Genomic DNA, 20606 nt, shown 5'->3' with positions numbered 1-20606 from the left:
ATATTATAGACATAGTGACTTGTTTTTAATACAGAATTGCCAATAGCAATGAATAGATACAATTCAATCCTAATTCATTTTTAATTTATTTATTCATGTGACCATGTGGCTTTGCCAGCTAGGCCAGCACTTGTTCTCCATCCCTAATTGCCCATAAGGTAGTTGAGTCAACTACATTGCTGTGGCTCTGGAGTCACATAAAGTCCAAACCAGGTAATGATGGCAGTTTCCTTCCCGAAGTCTTTTCGACAGCTGGAGATGGATTTGTGGTCATTATTTGACCTTAATTCCTGATTTTTAATTTAATTCACATTCTACCATCTGCCATGGTGGTATTTGTACCCATGTCTCTGATATTACCACCAAGCTGTTGCCACCGCTGGATTATTTAGTGAGGGAGAAAGTTTATATGAGTATAGATACATAAAATTCAGCCTGATTGTTATATCTTCTTCAGTCTCTATCAGTTGCGAACTCGATCTAAAAAGCCAAAATCTCTAGAAGATGAAACAACATCAAGCAAACCTGTGCCTAAAGAAGCAGCTACAACTGAAGCATTTAATAATGCTATAAATGTTAAAGAAGAGCCCAGGAACGGAGCACAGAAAGAACAGACTAGCAATACAGAAGTAACGAGTACTGAAGAAGATAGTGTTGAGGCAATCCAGTTGGATCAGAAACTGTTGGATAAAGCTCAGCTGCTAGGTAAGACAAATTGGCTTTTCCCTCTCCTTTTATTAACAGTTCAAAGCCAAGAGTCATCAGTAGAAATTAGAATATAGAGTTATCTGTTGCATAATGCCTTTTGGCTCACTATATAAGTGTTCTGAATATGACTGTCATTTTCACTGTGTTGGTGACTCATCATAGGAATGGGTATAAGGTCTCTGATTGCTTTATTACTATGTCCTGAGCTTTTTCTTAATCTGAGAAGCAGTTAGCGTGCTGGAGTTGGTGTTACTGTTGTTTAGTCAACTGCAGGAAAGTGAACCATATGGTTTGCTTTTGACTATATCCTATAGCCCTTTCTAGAAATGCACATTACTGGATGATGGATAATGACAAGGTCAAGATTGCATTGTCTAATACAGTTCAATAAACTCTTATACTCCCAACAGAGTTCTGGACAACTCAGATTCCAGAGTGAAACCTAGCTCGATAGATTATTAGTTTAAATATTTGGAATTTATTACTATAGTGGTTAGTCACTGAATATATTGACATGAAGCTGCAAATGTTCTTAAACAAATAATGCAAATTTATTACACATTGAAAATGAAACAAACACAGCTACATGCCCCAGACAGTTCATAAGAATCTTAATGTAAACAGTAAAACAAAGTTCCAACCTGTTTCCTGATAATGTCTCTTCTACATCCTTAAATCTCAGAGAAATAGCAATCCTATCTTGACTAATTCCTTACTTATCTGTTAAGTTTTCCTTCTTAGACTGCTGAGGTGTTCTTACGGTTGATTTCCCATTCTCCTGCTTGGACTGGTGATCTGAACTTTGTTTTGGTTCTGACAAGTTAAAAACGTGTATTCAAGCTCTCATAGCTTAGAGACTCTACAAACTGAAACTCTTCTGCTAGGGTCTACCTGTTCAGAGCTGAATTTCTGCTTCTTCTGAATCGAGGTCCAAATAAAAACTCAAAGTCTGTTTTCTCTGCCTGTAATAAACTCAACAGTATTTATAGATTAGATTTTTTTTAGATTTTTAGATTCTCTACCGTGTGGAAACAGGCCCTTCGGCCCAACAAGTCCACACCGCCCCTCTGAAGAGAAACCCACCCAAATCCATTCCCCTACCCTATATTTACCCCTGACTAATTGACCTGACACTGTGGGCAATTTAGCATGGCCAATTCACCTGACATGGACAACTTTGGATTGTGAGGGGAAACTGGAGCACCCGGAGGAAACCCATGCAGACACAGGGAGAATGTGCAAACCCAGGACCCTGATGCTGTGAGGCAGCACGCTAACCACTGAGCCACCGTGCAGCCCCATCAATTATGTTCCATCAATATTCCATCAATTACCACGTAAGTAACCTGCCAGACACTTTGCACACTTTCTTGGAAATAATGTTTTAGGTCACAATTGAAAATGAATATGTTGTGGTTCTGTTCGCCGAGCTGGGAATTTGTCTTGCAAACGTTTCGTCCCCTGTCTAGGTGACATCCTCAGTGCTTGGGAGCCTCCAGTGAAGCGCTTCTGTGCTGTTTCTTCCGGCATTTATAGTGGCCTGTCTCTGCTGCTTCGGGTTGTCAGTTCGAGCTGTCCACTGTAGTGGCCGGTATATTGGGTCCAGGTCGATGTGTTTGTTGATAGAGTCTGTGGATGAGTGCCATGCCTCTAGGAATTCCCTGGCTGTTCTCTGTTTGGCTTGCCCTATAATGGTAGTGTTGTCCCAGTCGAATTCATGTTGCTTGTCATCTGTGTGTGTGGCTACTAAGGATAGCTGGTCGTGTCGTTTCGTGGCTAGTTGGTGTTCGTGTATACGGATCGTTAACTGTCTTCCTGTTTGTCCGATGTAGTGTTTTGTGCAGTCCTTGCATGGGATTTTGTACACTACATTAGTTTTGCTCATGTTGGGTATCGGGTCCTTTGTTCTGGTGAGTTGTTGTCTGAGCGTGGCTGTTGGTTTGTGTGCTGTTATGAGTCCTAATGGTCGCAGTAGTCTGGCTGTCAGTTCAGAAATGCTCCTGATGTATGGTAGTGTGGCTAGTCCTTTGGGTTGCGGCATGTCCTCGTTCCGTTGTCTCTCCCTTAGGCACCTGTTGATGAAATTGCGAGGGTATCCGTTTTTGGCAAATACTTTGTATAGGTCTTCCTCTTCCTCTTTTTGTAGTTCTGGTGTGCTGCAGTGTGTTGTAGCCCTTTTGAATAGTGTCCTGATGCAACTTCGTTTGTGTGTGTTGGGGTGGTTGCTTTCATAGTTTAGGACTTGGTCTGTGTGTGTGGCTTTCCTGTAAACCTTTGTGGTGAATTCTCCGTTCGGTGTTCTCTGTACCATCAGGTCTAGGAATGGGAGTTGGTTGTCCATTTCTTCCTCTCTAGTGAATCGGATTCCTGTGAGTGTGGCATTGATGATCCGGTGTGTGTTCTCTATTTCTGTGTTTTTAATGATTACAAAAGTATCATCTACATATCTGACCTAGAGTTTGGGTTGAATTTGTGGTAAGACTGTTTGTTCTAACCTTTGCATTACTGCTTCTGCTATGAGTCCAGAGATCGGTGAGCCCATGGGTGTTCCGTTGATTTGTTCGTATATTTGGTTGTTGAATGTGAAGTGTGTTGTGAGGCACAAGTCCAGTAGTTTAAGTATGCCGTCTTTGTTGATAGGTTCAACGTCCTGTTGTCTGTTATGTCTGTCCAGCAGGTTGGCTATTGTTTCTTTGGCTAGTGTTTTGTCGATGGAGGTGAACAGTGCCGTTACATCGAATGAGACCATAGTTTCTTCCTTGTCTACGTATATATTTCTGATGATGTCCAAGAATTCCTGTGTCGATTGTATAGATTGTCTGGATCCACTGATCAGGTGTTTCAGTTTCTGCTGTAGTTCTTTGGCCAGTTTGTGTGATGCTGTCCCTGGTAGTGATACTATGGGTCTGAGTGGGATGTCTGGTTTGTGCACTTTGGGTAGTCCATAGAATCTGGGGGTGTTGTTGCTTTCAGGTTTCATTCTTTGTAGGTCAGACCTGGTTATCTGTCCGTTTTTTTTGTAGATTCCTCAGTGTGTTGTTTATCCTATTGGTGAGCTGTGGGGTGGGGTCAAACTCCCTCTTTTGGTAGGTGTTGGTATCTGCAAGTAGTTGTTGTGCTTTTTGGATGTACTCTGCTTTGTCCAGGATGACCGTCATTCTGCCTTTGTCTGCTGGTAGTATAATTATGTTCTTATCATTTCTTAGTGATTTTAGTGCTTCCCTCTCCTTGGTGTTGAGGTTATGTGTTTGTTTTTTTCTTGTTATCAGCGGTACGATACTTTGTCTCACAGTTTGTTGTGTCTCTTCTGTTAGTCCATTGTTCCTGAGTGTGTATTCTAGTGCTGCTAGGAAGTCTGCTGTCTTGGCGTCCCTGTGGTTGTAGTTGAGTCCCTTGGCCAGTATTGTTCTTTCCGTGTCTGTGAGCTGTCTGTGGGAGAGGTTTTTAACCCAGGTGTGTGTTGTGGTGTCCTCTTCTTTGTGTGTTAGTTTGGCCATTTTTTCTTTTAGTGCCATTTTTTTGCGGTGTGTTGTCCTGTTCTGTCCTATGGTGACGGCCTGTTCTATGGTCCGGGTCCATTCCTGATTGGTGGTTATTGAAATTCATGATTTTTGGTGCGCAATTTCTTGTCTGTATTTGTGTAGTCTGCTGTGAGCGTCTGTAATCATTACCTGGATCATCCTGAATCCGTTCTGCCTGGCTGTGTCCCTGGCCTGTGGATTGTTGACTGGTGGTCTGTATCTGACAGATGGTGGAAGGATTCGATTCTTTCGGCATTCATGCAGGAACCGGAGTTGTTCGTATGTGGCGCTTAGGTGGTTGGCACAGGATTCCCATTTCCGAGCTTGTCTTAGCGTCTCTCGCCCGTAGGTGTTCAAAGCGCCACATACGAACAACTCCATTATAGGGCAAGCCAAACAGAGAACAGCCAGGGAATTCCTAGAGGCATGGCACTCATCCACAGACTCTATCAACAAACACATCGACCTGGACCCAATATACCGGCCACTACAGCGGACAGCTTGAACTGACAAACGGAAGTGGCAGAGACAGGCCACTATAAATGCCGGAAGAAACAGCACAGAAGCGCTTCACAGGAGGCTCCCAAGCACTGAGGATGTCACCTAGACAGGGGACGAAACGTTTGCAAGATAAATTCCCAGCTCGGCGAACAGAACCACAACAATGAGCACCCGAGCTACAAATCTTCTCCCAAACTTTGAAAATGAATATCCTGATTTTTAAAAAACAATTTATATTCTCAGAACTGAAACTAATGTCTATCTACCTCTCTTTGAACGATCTAAATTCAAAAATAATAATCATCTAATTTATTACAAAACCTGTTAACACTTGATTGAAGGACAATCATTTGAACAAGGTGGTGCAGGACCATTGTCATTTGTATAGCTATATCCCTTCATAAGTTGTCGTTCAATAGTTAAGTAAAGGGTTAAAATGTAGAGAGCAAATTCAGAGATGATGTTTATCGGAATCAGTACTGATTAGTGATTTGTGTTCATGGAAGTGTTTGACTAGATTTATAACATCAGGAGCCTTAGTAAAACTGAAATCACTTGGTATTAGGGGCACTCTGCAGTTGTTGGAGTCATGCTTAGCTTAAAGGAAGACATTTGTAGTTGCTAGAGGACAGTCATTTCAGGCCAGGGTATTGCTAGAGTTCCTCCAAGTAGCGTCCTGGGCCCAATCGTCTTCAACTGCTTCATCCTTGATGTTTCCCTCTGTTATGAGGTAAGAAGTGGTCATGTTAGTAAACTGTTGCAAAATGTTCAGCACCATGTGGAACTCTTCAAATACTGGAACCATTAGTGTCTGAATGCAGCAAGACCTAGACATTATGCAAGCTTGGGCTGGTAAATGGCAAATGATATTCATGTCACACACATGCCAGATCATAACTGCCTGCTGCAGAAGAGAATCGAAATATCTCCCTTCAACGATTCAAAAGCGTCACTATCATTGAATCCTTCTACATCAGCACCTTGGGAGTTAACATTGACCAGAAACTTAATTGAATTTAAAAGTGAACTGAAAGTCAGCAGACAGAACTGCAATAGTTGTGTCTGAAGATGAAAAGCATATAACTGAGGTTTTTGGTAGCAGATAGGCAAAGATAGGTCATGTTACAATGGCTGAGGTGTGGAAGGTGATCTTCATGATGGAAATGATATGTAATTAGCAACTTAGGTCAAGGTCAAATGGAGTTGTTTATCAGTCCACTTAAACCTACTGGACGATGGTAGGGCATAATAATGATTGTTCGCTGAGACTTGAAGAGGAGCCTTTCCACCCTCTCACTGTTAACTGCAGAAATTACACCTTGTTGATTACTCAGAGGCAGTGAAAGTGAAAGGTTGAAGCGGGATGTCTTCACTGGAACTTGATGCTATGTCATCAAGGGGCACCAGCACTTTTGAGATGGGGTAAGAATGGTCAGGATACTTCCACAGGGAAATGCAGAGACAAAAGTGTTTGACAGATGCATATTTTTCACATTACTAGCAAAGATTGGCTTTAAGTTACTTTCAAAAATAAGTAAGGAATATTTTCTTTTAGTTGCTTCTGGTCACTGTTAAAGCACTGCTAAGGTCTGTTTGATTACTAAAATAATGACATATGCAATTCCTTAAGGTTGGAATGCTGTCTTTTATGGAATGCTGGCTAAAGTACTAACCTGCTTAAACTTTACACAGTCTGCTTCTATTAATGAGCCAGAATGCTGAGGAAGTTGTTTTGAGAGATAGTCTCACGTTTTGGCTTAAGTGATTAAGCGAATAAAGTTCTGCTGAAAGATTGACTGCATGAGCATAGAAATAATTAATTTCTCATGGATTGCTGAATTTTTGTTTGTGTTAAGGGAAATCATTAATCTGAAGTTGAAATCCGACCAGCAATCCAAAGTATAATCCACATTTTGTGATTTCAGTATCATAGATGTTAATGGTGGAGTGTTTCTGATATTGGAATAAGTTGTGTAGCAAAACAATGAAACCCTGAGCATTCTGTTTAAAATTTCATTGTATTTTTCCAAAATTTACTTTCAGGTTTCTAATTTTTTTTTTGATAATTTTTGTTTCTGTTAGTCACTGTTTAGTCTGCTGAAAAATTTCCATTACAACATGTTTACATCAATTTAATATAGAGTGCTTTGCTGTTCCTCATTGTTGGGGATAGAAAAGAAAATATGCAACTGAAGGCTCGCTTGTATCGGCCCAAATTAAGGATTGCACCACACGAACCTTGAGTTATTGAGTGTGTATTCATGAGCTCACAGGGAGAGACAAGTCGACCGAATGGTCACAAGTCCTTCCGTTGAGAAACCGAAAGTTGCGTGATTATACAGGTTACAATCATTTAACAATTAGCGAACTGTTATTCATAGGATAAGGTGAGTTTAGGCACTTTGCCCAGTCACTAGCCTCAGTCGCATAGTGTCTGGACAGTGCTAGTTAGTAGCTGATAAGCAAGTTTCAGTATACAATAGGTTCTTGTAAAGGAAGAGCATTCCCATGCGGGAAAAGACTTCATTATCAGCTGCAAAGTCAACCACCTCACTGAGCCTGGGAATGTATGAGCTTTGCAAGCAGACACCAACATCAGATTCAAAATGGTTTCCAGGCTTTTAGTATGTGACAAAATGGTTGCTTTGGTTGTAACAAATCTCCCACACTCATTGTGTGTTAGACTTCTTACATGGTGACCTTTGTTTGACAACCTTGCCTCCCACTTGAATTTTCTTTCTTTTTTTCAATTTACTGGCATAAAGCTTTGAGTTCTAAATTCACCACCTGTCCCTATTTAAATATTAACGATGCTGTGAACACTTTACTACATCTGATCATTTCCTCAAAATGTGAAGTTTACATCTAGGATGAGAATGAAAAGTTTTCTGTAATATCAATAATTTTGAAACTCATGGTAAATTTCATAGATTGCTGCCTTCAAGCAGGCTCAGTTATGTATGGGCAACAGCATAACGGATGGTTTGGAATGCAATATAATTGTAGGCAATCCTTTTATTATTTGGAATGTGATTCAAATTTTTGAAAGGCCAAATTCTGCAAAAGTAGCAATTGACTTTACCATTTGTTTACATTTTTATAAAGCTTTTGATGGCCTTACTAAGCCTGAATGCGTATACAGTTGATGAATTTATTAATGATTGAGATACATGGATATATGATGCTTAATAGGGTATTTTTTCCCTGGTCATTTCCTTGGCATGTATATCCCAAACGGCAGTTATTCATTGCCTATTGGCATATATTTATACGGCTTCAGAGATTGTTAAACTACGTGACTGAATGTAATGGTATATACAAATAAGTTCAAGTTCAGAATGATGAACATTCCACCCCATTAATGATATTAGGTATAAAAATTGATGAGGTAATCAACATTCGATCATATTTCACTTACCATTTAGAACAAAAGAACCCAAGGTAATATTTCAGCCATTTGTGATGAATCAAACACTTGCTCATTTGCTAATTTTTTTCAAATATATTTCCATCTTACTTCCCACTGTAGCTTTAGATTGATCTCAGCACACATATTTTTGAAGCCTAATGGCTTTGTGGCATATTATCACTGTAAAAAAAATTGAGATTTGCATCAAAGATTTTTTTTATAATTTAACTTAAATGGCTTGTGTGGAACTTAAACATTAGTATGCGTCTATTTTTCCAGAGGACTTGTTTCTGTGTTGCATATATGTAGATGTGAGTACATGTTGAAACAAGTTATAGTTTTGCTGAAAAAAAGTACATTTGTTTAACTGGCACTTTCTCCACAGTAGCGATTCATTATTTTTCCACAAGCTCACTGTCTTCTCATACAGAGTTAAACATTGTTTTTCATTCATATTACTTCCAAATTGTCCTGATGAGTGCAAGACGAAAAGCTTTGTCAAGATGTTATCTTTTCAGCACTCCTCCAAATGTACTAGTATTGGATTGGATAAAGAAAGGTGTGATATGCTCACATTTATTTGATACCAAGAATTTAAAACAGAGGAGCTGGTATTCTCCATTATTAGACTGTGACACGTTTACCTTCCAGCCAAACAAACAGATTGCAGTTACAAATCAGTCCACTCTGATTTTACTTCACTTCAACGTCTTTTTCATCTATCCAGCCATTTGAAATTTTATATGTTTCTGCTTTAACCGTTAACCATGGAAGTAAAATTTATGTTCTGAAAGAAAGGCGAATAAGGTTCTTTTTGCTGTCTGTTCCAACTTTTGAATCTGTGGAACCTTGTTCTTGATTTTTCAACTACTGGGAATAGTCTACTTTGTCCCAATCTGTCATAATTTCAAGTACTTTTATTGATTATGTTTTTTTAAGGAAGTTACCAAAAAGATTGATGATGACAGAGCAGTAGATGTTGTTTATTTTGATTTTAGTAAAGCCTTCGACAAAGTTCCACCTGGTAGACTAATTAGTAAAGTTTGGCCTACATGTGATTCAGGGTGAGCTTGCCAATTGGATTCATTTTTGGCTGAACAGCAGGAGATAGTGAGTGATGGGGTGGAGGGTTGCTTATCAGACTGGAGGCCTGTTGCCAGTGGTGTTCCACAGAGGTTGGGTCTTGGTCCTCTTGACTGGCATTTATTTGGATGAGAATATAGAACATATGGTTGGTAAGTTTGTGGATGACACCAAAATCAGTGGCACAATAGACAGTGAAGAAGGTTTTCTAAGATTACAAAGGGATCTTGATCAAATGGGTCAATGGGCTGAAAAATGGCAGATGGAGTTTAATTTGGATAAATATGATGTTTTGCATTTTGGGACAACAAACAAGGGGAGGACTTATATAAATAATGGTCGGACCTTGGGTAGTGTTGTAGAACAGAGCGACCTACGGATGCAGGTGCATAATTCTTTGAAGTTTGCATCACATATAGGCAGGGTGGTTAAAAAGACATTTGGCATGCTGGCCTTCATTGCTTAGTCTTTTGAGTATAGGAGTTGGGAAGTCATGTTGAGGTTGTACAGGACATTAGCTAGACCTCTTCTGGAATACTGTGTCCAGTTCTGATTGCTCAGTTATAGGAAGGATATTATGAATCTGGAGAGGGTTCAGAAGGGATTTACCAGGATGTTGCTGGGTATGGAAGGTTTGAGTTATAAAGAAAAGCTGGATACGTTAGGACTTTTTTCATTGGAGTGTAAGAGATTGAGAGATGACCTAATAGAAGTTTATAAAGTAATGAGGGGTATAGATGGAGTTAATGGTAGTTGTCTTTCCTCCAGGATGAGGAATTTCAAGAGTAGGGGACATATTTTTAAGGTGAGAGGAGAAAGATTTAAACAATATATGAGAATCAAATGTTTTCTGTGGTTCACATGTAGAAGAAACTTCCTGAGGAAGTGGTGAATGTGGGTACAATTACATTTAGATAATTACATGAATAGGAAAGATTTGAAGGATATGGACTAGGAGCAGGCAGGTAGGACTAGTTTAGTTTAGGATTATGTTCGGCTGGACCCGTTGGACCGAAGGATCTGTTTCCATGCTGAAGGACTCAATGACTCTATAATTACAAAGGTAATTATCTCTAGATTACTAACTAAGTTGAATGAAAACTGGCAAAGGGACACACAGATTAGAGGTTTAAACATTTAGCTGAAAGAGTGCCTGGGATAAAGGAACCTCGTTTTGTTGGGCATCAGAACCAGAACTGGAGAAAGATGGAACTATTTTATTGTGATGCACAACACTTAAGCTGAGTTGGTATCAGTGTCTTGGAAAGTCAAATAACCAAGATGGTTAATAAGACTTTAAGCTAGTAACATGGAGAAAAGGTCAGATAAGGGTAAATTTTAAAATTTAAGGGCAGGTCAAGTTGTAGAGCGGAGTCGTGATATGAGTAAAGTCCAGCAGCTTGTGTTAGGAAGGAAGAGTTTTAAGCCATCATCAAGGAGATCAGTGACTACGTCTTCACCAGACAAAAATGACAAAGTTAAAATGGAGGGTTTCTATCTCTGGTTGTAGCCTGATCTAGTTCGGGATCTATTCCACGATATTGATGTTTAGAAAAGATGGACAAAATGGAAAATGAGGTGGGTTAGTTTTGATGATGGATGAAATAAAAGCAGCAATGAGAATGAATCTTGCCAAGAAAATCAAAATGTTTAACCTGTAAAACTGGAGCTAAGAAATAACGATGGACAGTAAACACTGATGGGTGTAGTTTTTAAGCATACCAATGTTGGAGAGGGATAAATCAGGGATTTGGAGGTGTATGTAACAAGGGTAATATAGTTGTTCTTTAATGTTGTTCTAGACTAGTCAAACAAAATTGAGAAAAAAAATTTGGAAGACAAGTTCACTGCAAGCTTTCAAGGCTAGAACCTACAATCAGCCATTTGGAACATCACTGAACAATTAGAGTCAGCAGTAAAATCACTGAAGAGTCCCATCTTTCCCAGGGAAATTATATATGAAAAATCTGTTAGTGTGATTTGATGATGTAACTGGCATAAATGGGAACTATTAGAGATGTGGTAAATGTTCATACTTTAAGAATAATATGCAGGAGCCAGTTTTGGACTGGGGTGGACAAAGTGAAAAATCACACAACACCAGGATATAGTCCAACAGGTTTATTTAGAAGCACTAGCTTTCGGAGCACTGCTCCTTCTTCAGGTGGTTGTGGAGTGTAAGATCATAAGACACAGAATTTTCAGCAAAGATTGCAGTTACATATTGAAATGATAAATTGAACAAACCTGGATTGTTGAGTCTTTCATCTTTTAGAATGTGTTGCAAGTTTTTGTTCATTAATTTGTAAATCCCTACTTCTAAGTAACCTTCTCGAGATGACTTAGGGTTTTATAACAAAAGGTGACATCTCAGCTCAGCGAATGCATTAAAGGTGTGAGGTTAGAGTCTGTCTGTATCCCAGTGTCAAGTCACACTGGCTCTATTTCCCCTTCAGGACAACATCCCCTCAACACCGGACAACTCTTGTCATGTCAATCACTGCAAGACGTGTCAGAGTGTTGGCACGTTTACCATCATTACCCATGGGAACACCACCCACCATGTATGCAGCAGGTACTCATGTGATTCAGCCAACGTGGTCTATCTCATACGCTGCAGGTGAGGATGCCCTGAGGCATGGTACATTGGCGAGAACAAGCAGACGCTACAACATCAGATGAATGGACACCCCACAACAATCAACAGACTGAGGTGCTCCCTCTCAGTAGGGGACCACTTCAACGTTCAGGGATAGTTGGCCTCGGATGTTTGGGTGACCATCCTCCAAGGTGGACTTCAGGATAGGCAACAATGCAAAGTAGCCAAATGAAGGGTGGTAGTCAAGTCTGATACCCACGGGGATAGCCTCAACTGGAATGTTGGTTCATGTCACACTACAGGTCACTACACCAAACACACACACACGCACGCAATCACGCGCACGCAATCACGCGCACGCACACAAACTCACACACAGTCACTCACACAATCACGCGCGCACTCAATCACGTGCACGCACACAAACCCACACACAGTCACTCACACAATCACGTGCGCACACAATCACGCGTTCACACAAATTCACAGTCGTGCACACAATCACCCGCACACAAACACACACAAACTCGCACACAATCACACGCGCACACGATCACACACGTGCACATAATCAGTCACTCACACTGTCACTCACACAATCACACGCGCACACAAAATCGCACGCAGTCACTCACACAGTCACTCACGATCACACGCACACGATCTCCCACACGCACAATCACCCACGTGATCACTCACCCGCAAAGTCGCAATCACGCGCAATCACACGCACGCACAATCTCACGCACGATTGCACACACGATCACTCGCACAGACCCAATCTCTCACACACCCAATCTCTCACACACCCAATCTCTCACACACCCAATCTCTCACGCACCCAATCTCTCACGCACCCAATCTCTCACGCACCCAATCTCACACGCACCCAATCTCACACGCACCCAATCTCACATACACCCAATCTCACACACACCCACACACACTCCATCACACCCACACGCACACACTCACACTCCATCACACACATATACTTTACCAAGCTTTCTCACACGCAAATGCGCACACGCAAACATTTAAGTTTAGAGGGTGACTTTATATTTGCAGATACGTTTTATTTGGCACAAAAAATGCACAATCTGCAGGCAGTCAATCCATGTGATATTTTGTAATTTCCACTTTGGAAATAGAACCAGTCTGGCACAACATTGGGATACATTGCAACATTCACAACATTGCAACATTCTAAAAGATGAAAGACTTAACAATCCAGGTTTGTTCAATATATAATTTCAGTTGCATGACAGTCTAATCTTTTGCTATAAATTCTTGTCTTATGATCTTATACTTCACAACCACCTGATGAAGGAGCAGCACTCTGAAATCTAGTGCTTCCAAATAAACCTTTTGGGACTATAATCTGATGTGTGTTTTTTTAAATTTTGTGCACTTTAAGTAGCATTCCATAAGATGTTGTACAACATTAGGGCTGATGGACAGATTGCTAAATGGACAGAGTAGGCCTAAATTAATCGCTTCCACCATAGGAGGGAGCAAATAGTGGATTTTTTTCAGAATTAGCCCAAAGATCTTTATTATTTACAACCTCACCAATGACTTAGATAAGGGAACTGAATGCAATCTATCTTACTTTGTTGACTATACAGAACTGATTGAGAAAATAAGGTCAGTGAACAATATAAACAGATTAGAAAGAATATCAAGATGTTAAGTGATTGCACAAGACGATGGCAGGTGGAGTTTATGTGGGAAAGTGTGAAATTACCAAAGTTTTAATGTCAAAAAGGAGAGCCCTGGGAAAGATGTGACTTCAGTAAGAAAGCAAATCCATTACTGTCCTCTGTGAAAACAATTGAAGGTAAATGTGTTTCTAAACATATGAAAAAGTCAAGACATTTGTGGGATTGCACCAGTGAGGTTAATGTTAAGTCAAAGCCATTAATGCTATAACTTTGCAAAGCTCTGTATTAGAGCATAAGAATATTACATCTAATTCTGGTCACCATACTTCATGAAGGATGTAAGAATCTTTGAAAGGATGCAGAAGAAATTTACCAATTGATTCCAGGAATGAGAGTTTTAAGTTCAAGGTTAAGTGGAGAAGCTGAAATTCCCTTTGGAGTGAAGGAGGTTGAGGAGAGATTTGATAGAGTCTATAAGATTATGACAGATTTAAATAAACAAAGAAAATCTGTTCCCATTTGCTGATAGTACAGTGACTAAGGAATGCGGGTGTAGATTTTTAGGCAAGAGACATGGGGGTTGTGGGGATGACTGTTTTTACACAGCAAGTGATAATGTGCTGCAACTTATTGCTGATAAAGGTCAATGAATGAAGCAGAATGAATGAATGACTTTGAAAGAATATTGGATGTTCATTTGAGGGATATAAACATGCAGAGCCATGGAGGAATGAGACTTGCTGGATTGCTTGCAGCGAACTGGCATGGACTTGTTGGACTGAATGACCTCCTCCTATACCATAATGACTGTAATTATCAACTAATTTGAAGCGCTGTAAAACAATTTTTTTAATGAGGTGAGAGAGGGATTTGGGTGACCTTGTTCACAAAAGATAGTCAGTTAATATACAGGTACACTAAACAGTTAGGAAAGCCTATTTGCCCTTACTGTATTTCACAATGATTGGAGTTTAAGAGTAAGGAGTCTTGTGGAATTGATCGTCAGCAAAGTGATATTATGAAGTGCATTTGCTCAGTGATAACCAGCTCACTACAGCAGTTTTGGTTTTGTCAGGGACATTCGGTTCCTGATCTCATTCCAGCTTTCGTCCAAAATTGGACAAAAGGGCTAAACTCCAAAGGTAAGGTGAGAGTGACTGCTTACAACATCAAGGCAGCATTTGATTGGAAATGGCAGAGTCATACAAATACAAAAGATGATGAGATTGTTGGAGGTCAGTCATTTCAGTCCAAGGAGATCATTACAGCAGCTATTTAGGATTGTGGTCTAGGCCCAGTATTCTTCAGCTGCTGCATCAATGACCTTCCCTCTATTAAGAGGCCAGAAGTGGGGATGTTCTCTGATGATTACACAATGTTCAGCTTTACTTACACCCCTTGGAGACTGAAGAAGTCCATGTTCATATTCAGCAAGTCCTAGAAATATCCTGGCTTGCACTGCTGGCAAGTGGAAAATAACAATTGCGCCACCCAGGCGCCAGGCAAGGGCCATCTCCAACAAGATAGAATCTAGCCATCACTATGGTGTTATCATCATTGTTACCATTGACCAAAAACTGAAATGGGCAAGCTATATGAATATTGTGGCTGCAAGAGCAGGTCAGAGGCAAGGAATTCTGCAATGTGTAACTCTCCTCTTGTTTTCCCAATTTTTATCTCCCATATACAAAGCAAAAATCAGGGGTGTGATGAAATACTCTTCTGTGTGAGTGCAGCTGTAACAAAGCTCAAGTAGCTTGACACCATTCAGGACACAGCAGCCTGTTTGATTGGTTCCTCATTTCCCCACCTTCAACATTCAATCTTTGCACCACTGATGCTCAGTAGCAACAGTGCATGCCCATCTACTAGATGTGCTGCAGCAACTTGCCATGGCTCCTTTGACAGCATCTTCCAACCCACAACTCTACCACCATGGAGTAGAAGGACCGATCCATGGGAAGCGCACCACTTGCTTGTTCCCCTCCAAGCTACAAACGCCTTGACTTGGAACTATATTGCATTTCATTCCATGTTGCTGGGTCAAAAATCCTTGAACTTCTTAATAGCACTGATAGTATTGCAGCTTTTCGGGAAGACAGTTCACTACCTTATCAAGCACAATTAGGGATTGGAAAAACATACAACTGTAGCTCGTGATACCCACATCTTGAAAACAAATTTTAAAAAATATATAGGCCTTTGGTGAGATTACACCTTTCACACTGTGCAATTTTGATCTTCTAACCTTAGGTTTTGTGTACTTTTAATTAAAGAAATGCAATGAAAGTTCACAAGACTGAGTCTGTGATGCAAAAGCTCTCATTTCAAAAGAGGTTGAGCAGAATGGGCATATATTCTGAGTTTTCAAAGAATGAGAGTTGATCATTGAGAATATCACGTTCTGAAAGGATATGATCAGAATGAGTTCTGAGTTGCTTTTCCTTGGTTGGAGGACTAAATGTTGGGACCATAGAAACAGAATAAGGTGGCATATACTTAAGATGGAGATGAGATTTTTTTTCATTTTGAAGATTGTGCATGCTTGGGTATCGCGATTTCAGTAGACACTCAATAAGCTTAAAATTTGAGAGAGGTGGACTTTTGGATACTAAGAAAATCAAAGGATAAAGTGAGAAAGTTCAGCCCTGATCTTCCAAAATATCCTACAGACTCAAAGAGTCATTCTGCTCCTGCTTCTGTTTGTTATGTTCCTTTATCACCCAATCACCAATGTTGTCATGAAAAATGTCAGTCTGGTTTTGTAGTTAAAACTAATTTTTTTCAGCCAAGATACCTCAAAGTGACCTGCCATTGAATTCTGTGTGCCACTTTAAAGTCCTTTCTCCATCATCTTGATTTTATTTTGCTGTTTCCTTTTGGTTTGTGAAGCATTAACTGTACTACTATTTTAATACCATTTGCAGATTTTGACACCACTCTTTATCGGCCTGTATTTCTTCCATGGTACTTGCTAGGAATTTGAAATAGGACATCTGAAAGCAGTCTTATTTGAAACTTATTGGCTGAGTATTCTGCAGTAATTCTGTCGTGCATGCTGGTATCTCAGTTGATTTTCTTGCATTGATGCCAGATAATATGATGAGACTTCTCTTTGAGTTTGTTTTTTCAACATTACAATGACTTTATTTTCTTCACTGACTTTTTTGCCAGCTGACATGGTTCATTGCTGATTTACGGGAATGGTAAATTTGAAGTAGCTAAAAGAATGTCCCTTTACAATAACTAAATAACATGTACAGTCTTCATTACTGCAGTTAACATTTGGTTTAGCTTTATGTAACAATTCAAATCAAAGTGTTTTTTTTTCTCTGTACAGAAACTGATACCAATCTTGCCAGCACCAGGTGCAAAAATAAAGGTAATGGAAAGAGAAAACTGGATGACAGTTTATCACTAACATCGACAGATGCATTTGGTGCAGTCAACAATTCTTCAGAATGTTCAAGTGTTGACATTAAAGTGGAGAGCAGCACAGCCAAGGATCCGCCGATGTGTAAACAGGAGGATGTGTTCCATGAGAAGGCCAAATTCTGTCAGAAATCATTTGATGATATTGCCACAGATGATGAACAGAGCTGCTGGAAACGACGCGACACTGGCAGTGTCTCCACAGAGGAGGAAACCAGCGAAGCAGAGAGTGGAGAAAATGGCTTAGAGCCTGGAGAAATTCCAAGTGTAATAATATTTTTAAAAATATGTCCAAGAAATACCAGCAGTGAATTAATATATAACACTTTTTTTCCATAAACATTGCTTCATTTAACAGGTGCTGTTCAAAATTTAACAGTACAATATGGGTAAGAATTGTTAAATGTAATTGGAAAAAACTGCATTGCTGAATCATTGAATTCTTCACTTGCCATTTTCCCCAGAAAACCTACATAATTGTTGCAATGAAGAGTTTTAGTTGAATATAGTGGTCATGGATCCTGCATTAAGTCTGAGAAGATAAGTAAAAACTGAGATTGTGTAGATCATTGGCTTAGCAACTCGATGCCACTGATCTTTTATTTCATAAATGAAGGTGCATTGTAAACTTCCAATCTCAGTGGTACAGTTACCATTGTTAATACAACAGGCTTGTTGTATTGCGTTGGTGCTAATTCTAGGAATGTACAGTCAAAGAAATATTCAGGAAAACAATTGTTTATAAATTTAGCAGGCCCTGGACCAATATCTGAAGCAGCTTTTAAAAATTAATTTGTGGGGTGTTGGTGTCACTGGCTGGTCAGCATTTATTGTCTGTCCCTTGTTGCTCTTGAGAACATGGAAGTGAGCATCTTTTGAACTGCTGCAGTCCACCTGCAGTAGGCTGCCTCACAATGCCAGTCAGGAGAGAATTCCAGGATTTTGACCCAGCCACAATGAAGGAATGGTGATTATATTTCCAAGTTAGGATGGTGAGTGGCTTGGTGGGGAACTTGTAGAATTGACAGTTCTTCTGGGTGGAAGTGGTTGTGAGTTTGGAAGGTGCTGCTGAGGATCATTGGTAAGTTTCTGCAGTGAATCTGTAGAGAGTACACACTGCTGCTACTGAACGTACTGTTTGTGGATGTGCTGCCAAACAAGCAGGCTGCTTTGTCCTGGATGGTGTCAAGCTTTTTGAGTGTTGTTGGCGTTGAGCTCATCCAGGCAACTGGGCAGTATTCCATCACACCCCTGACTTGTGCCTTATAGATTATGGATAGGCTTTGAGGAGTCAGGAAGTGAGGTACTCACTGCAGTATTTCTCGCCTTTGACGTGCTCTTCTCGCCACTGTGTTCATGTGCTGAATCCAGTTGAGGTTCTGGCCAGTGCTAACCCCTAGGCTGCTGATAATGGAGGATTCAATGATGGTAACATCATTGAATACCAAGAGGCAGCGATTAGATTGTTTCTTATTGGTGATGGTCATAGTCTGGCATTTGTGTGGCATGAATGTTATTTACCACTTGTTAGTTGAAGCCTGGATATGTCTGATCTTGTTGTATTTGGACATGGACTGTTTCCATCGCTGAGGAGTCATGAATAGTGCTGAATGTCGTGCAATCACTAGTGAACATCCCTACTTCTGACCTTATGATGAAGGGAAGGTAATTGACGAGGCAGCTGAAGATGATTGGATCTAGGACACTACCCTGAGGAACTCCTGCGGAGAAGTCCTGGAGTTGAGATGACTGACCTCCAGTAACCATGACCATCATCCAATATGTCAGGTATGACTCCAACCAGCAGAGAGTTTGCCCCCGACATCAATTGATTCCAGTTTTGCTTGGACTCATCGATGCCACTATGAGTCAAATGCAGCCTTGATGTTAAGGGCTGTCACTCTTACCTCACCTCTGGAATTCAGTTCTGTTGTCCATGTTAGAGCCAAGGCTACAATTTGGTCAGGAGTTGACAGACTCTGCCCGACCCTAAACTGGGTGTCACTGAACAAGTTATTGCTGAAGATATGCCTCTTGTAGCATTGTTGATGACACCTTTCATCACTTTACTGATGATTGAGTGTCGACTGATAGGGGTGGGGGTTGGTAATTGACTGGTCAGAGTTGTCCTTTTTTTATGTACAGGACTTAGCTGAGCAATTTTCCATGTTGACAGGTAGATGCTAGTGTTGTAACTGCACTGGAAAAGCTTGGTCAGAATCATAGAACACCAGGTTAGTTAGAAGAGGCAGTGCTCCAAAAGCTTGTGATTTCAAATAAACCTCTTGGACTATAACCTGGTGTCATGTGACTTCTGACCTTGTCCACTCCAGTTCAACACCGGCACCTCCATATCATGGAAGAGCTTGGAGAGGGAAGCAGCAAATTCTGGAGCACAAATCTTCAGTACTGTTGCTGGAATGTTGCAGGACCCGTTGCCTTTGAAATATATATTGCTTCCAACCGTTTGTAGATATCAAGTGGAGTAAATTGAATTGGTTGAAGACTGGTATCTGCATTGCTGGAGAGGGCCACAATATGTTCATCCACTCAGCACTTCTGCCTGAAGATTACTGCAACTTCAGTCTTGTCTTTTTGCTCTGATGTGTTGGGCTCTTCCATCATTGAAAGTGGGAATATTTGTACAACCTCCTCCTCCAGTGAGTTGTTTAATTGACCTACTATCATTCCTGATTGATGTGGTAGGACTGCAGAGCTTACATTTTATTTGCTGGTTGTGGGTTTGCTTAGCTCTGTCAACCACTTGCTGCATACGCTGTTTGACATGCAAGGAGCCCTGTTTGGTAGGTTGACACTTTATTTTTAGGTATGCCTGGTGCTGCTTCTGGCATGCCTTTCTGGACTCTCCATTGAACCAGAGTTGATCCCCTAGCTTGATGGTAATGGTTGAGTGAGGGGATATACTGGGCAATGAGGTTGCAGATTGCACGAGAATACAATTCTGCTGCTGTTGATAGCTCACAGCACTTCATAGATGGCCAGCCTTGAATTGCTACTTCTATTCAAAGTCTGTTCCCATATCACCCTCAATACTTTCTCTAAGTGTTGCTCAATATGGAAGAGTACTGCTTCATCAGATGAGGGAGAACAGGGGGTTTCCTTGCCCTTGTTTAACCTGAAGCCATAAGGTTTCGTGGAGTCCCGAGTTAGTGTTGAGGACTCCCAAGGCAACTCCCTCCTCATTGTATATGACTGTGAGGCCACCTCTGCTGAGTTTATCTTGCCAGTGAGACAAGACATATCCAGTAATGGTGATAGTGGTGTGTGGGACATTTTGTAAGATATGATTCTGTGACTATGACTATGACAGGCTGTTGCTTAACTAGTCTGTGAGTCAGCTCTCCCAATTTTGGCATGAGCTCCCATATGTCCGTAAGGAAAACTTTACAATGTTGACAGGGCTGTTTCTGCCATTGTCTTTATTGGTTTCTTGGTCAATATCAGGTGCCCATCCAGTTTGATGTGTTTGAGACTTTGTAGCGATTGATACAACTGAATGGTTTGCTAGGCTATTTTGGAGGGCAATTGCGAGTCAACCACATTGCTGTGAGTCTGTAATAGGGTTGATATGATAGGGGATTTTAACTTTCTAAACATCGACTGGGACTGCCATGGTGTTAAAGGTTTAGATGGAGAGGCACCTACCCTGCCTTATTTCCCGAGAGTAG

At 40.6% G+C, this 20606-nt stretch overlaps 1 protein-coding gene across 5 annotated transcripts in view; it reads left to right on the top strand.

Annotated features, from left to right (window-relative positions):
- Positions 1 to 20606, top strand: part of LOC140487885 (lysine-specific demethylase 4C-like) — a 427159-nt gene that overhangs the window by 200801 nt on the left and 205752 nt on the right. For all 5 annotated transcript variants that reach the window (XM_072587280.1, XM_072587271.1, XM_072587299.1 and 2 more), the window contains 2 exons: positions 458 to 705; positions 16826 to 17184. In XM_072587280.1, coding sequence (XP_072443381.1) covers positions 458 to 705; positions 16826 to 17184 — 607 coding nt within the window. The remainder of the gene's footprint in view (positions 1 to 457; positions 706 to 16825; positions 17185 to 20606) is intronic.

Source organism: Chiloscyllium punctatum, chromosome 2 (assembly GCF_047496795.1).
Source record: "Chiloscyllium punctatum isolate Juve2018m chromosome 2, sChiPun1.3, whole genome shotgun sequence".
Classification (NCBI taxonomy): domain Eukaryota; kingdom Metazoa; phylum Chordata; class Chondrichthyes; order Orectolobiformes; family Hemiscylliidae; genus Chiloscyllium; species Chiloscyllium punctatum.
The sequence above is the reverse complement of the archived record's forward strand: the minus strand, read 5'-3'. Positions and strand labels throughout refer to the sequence as shown.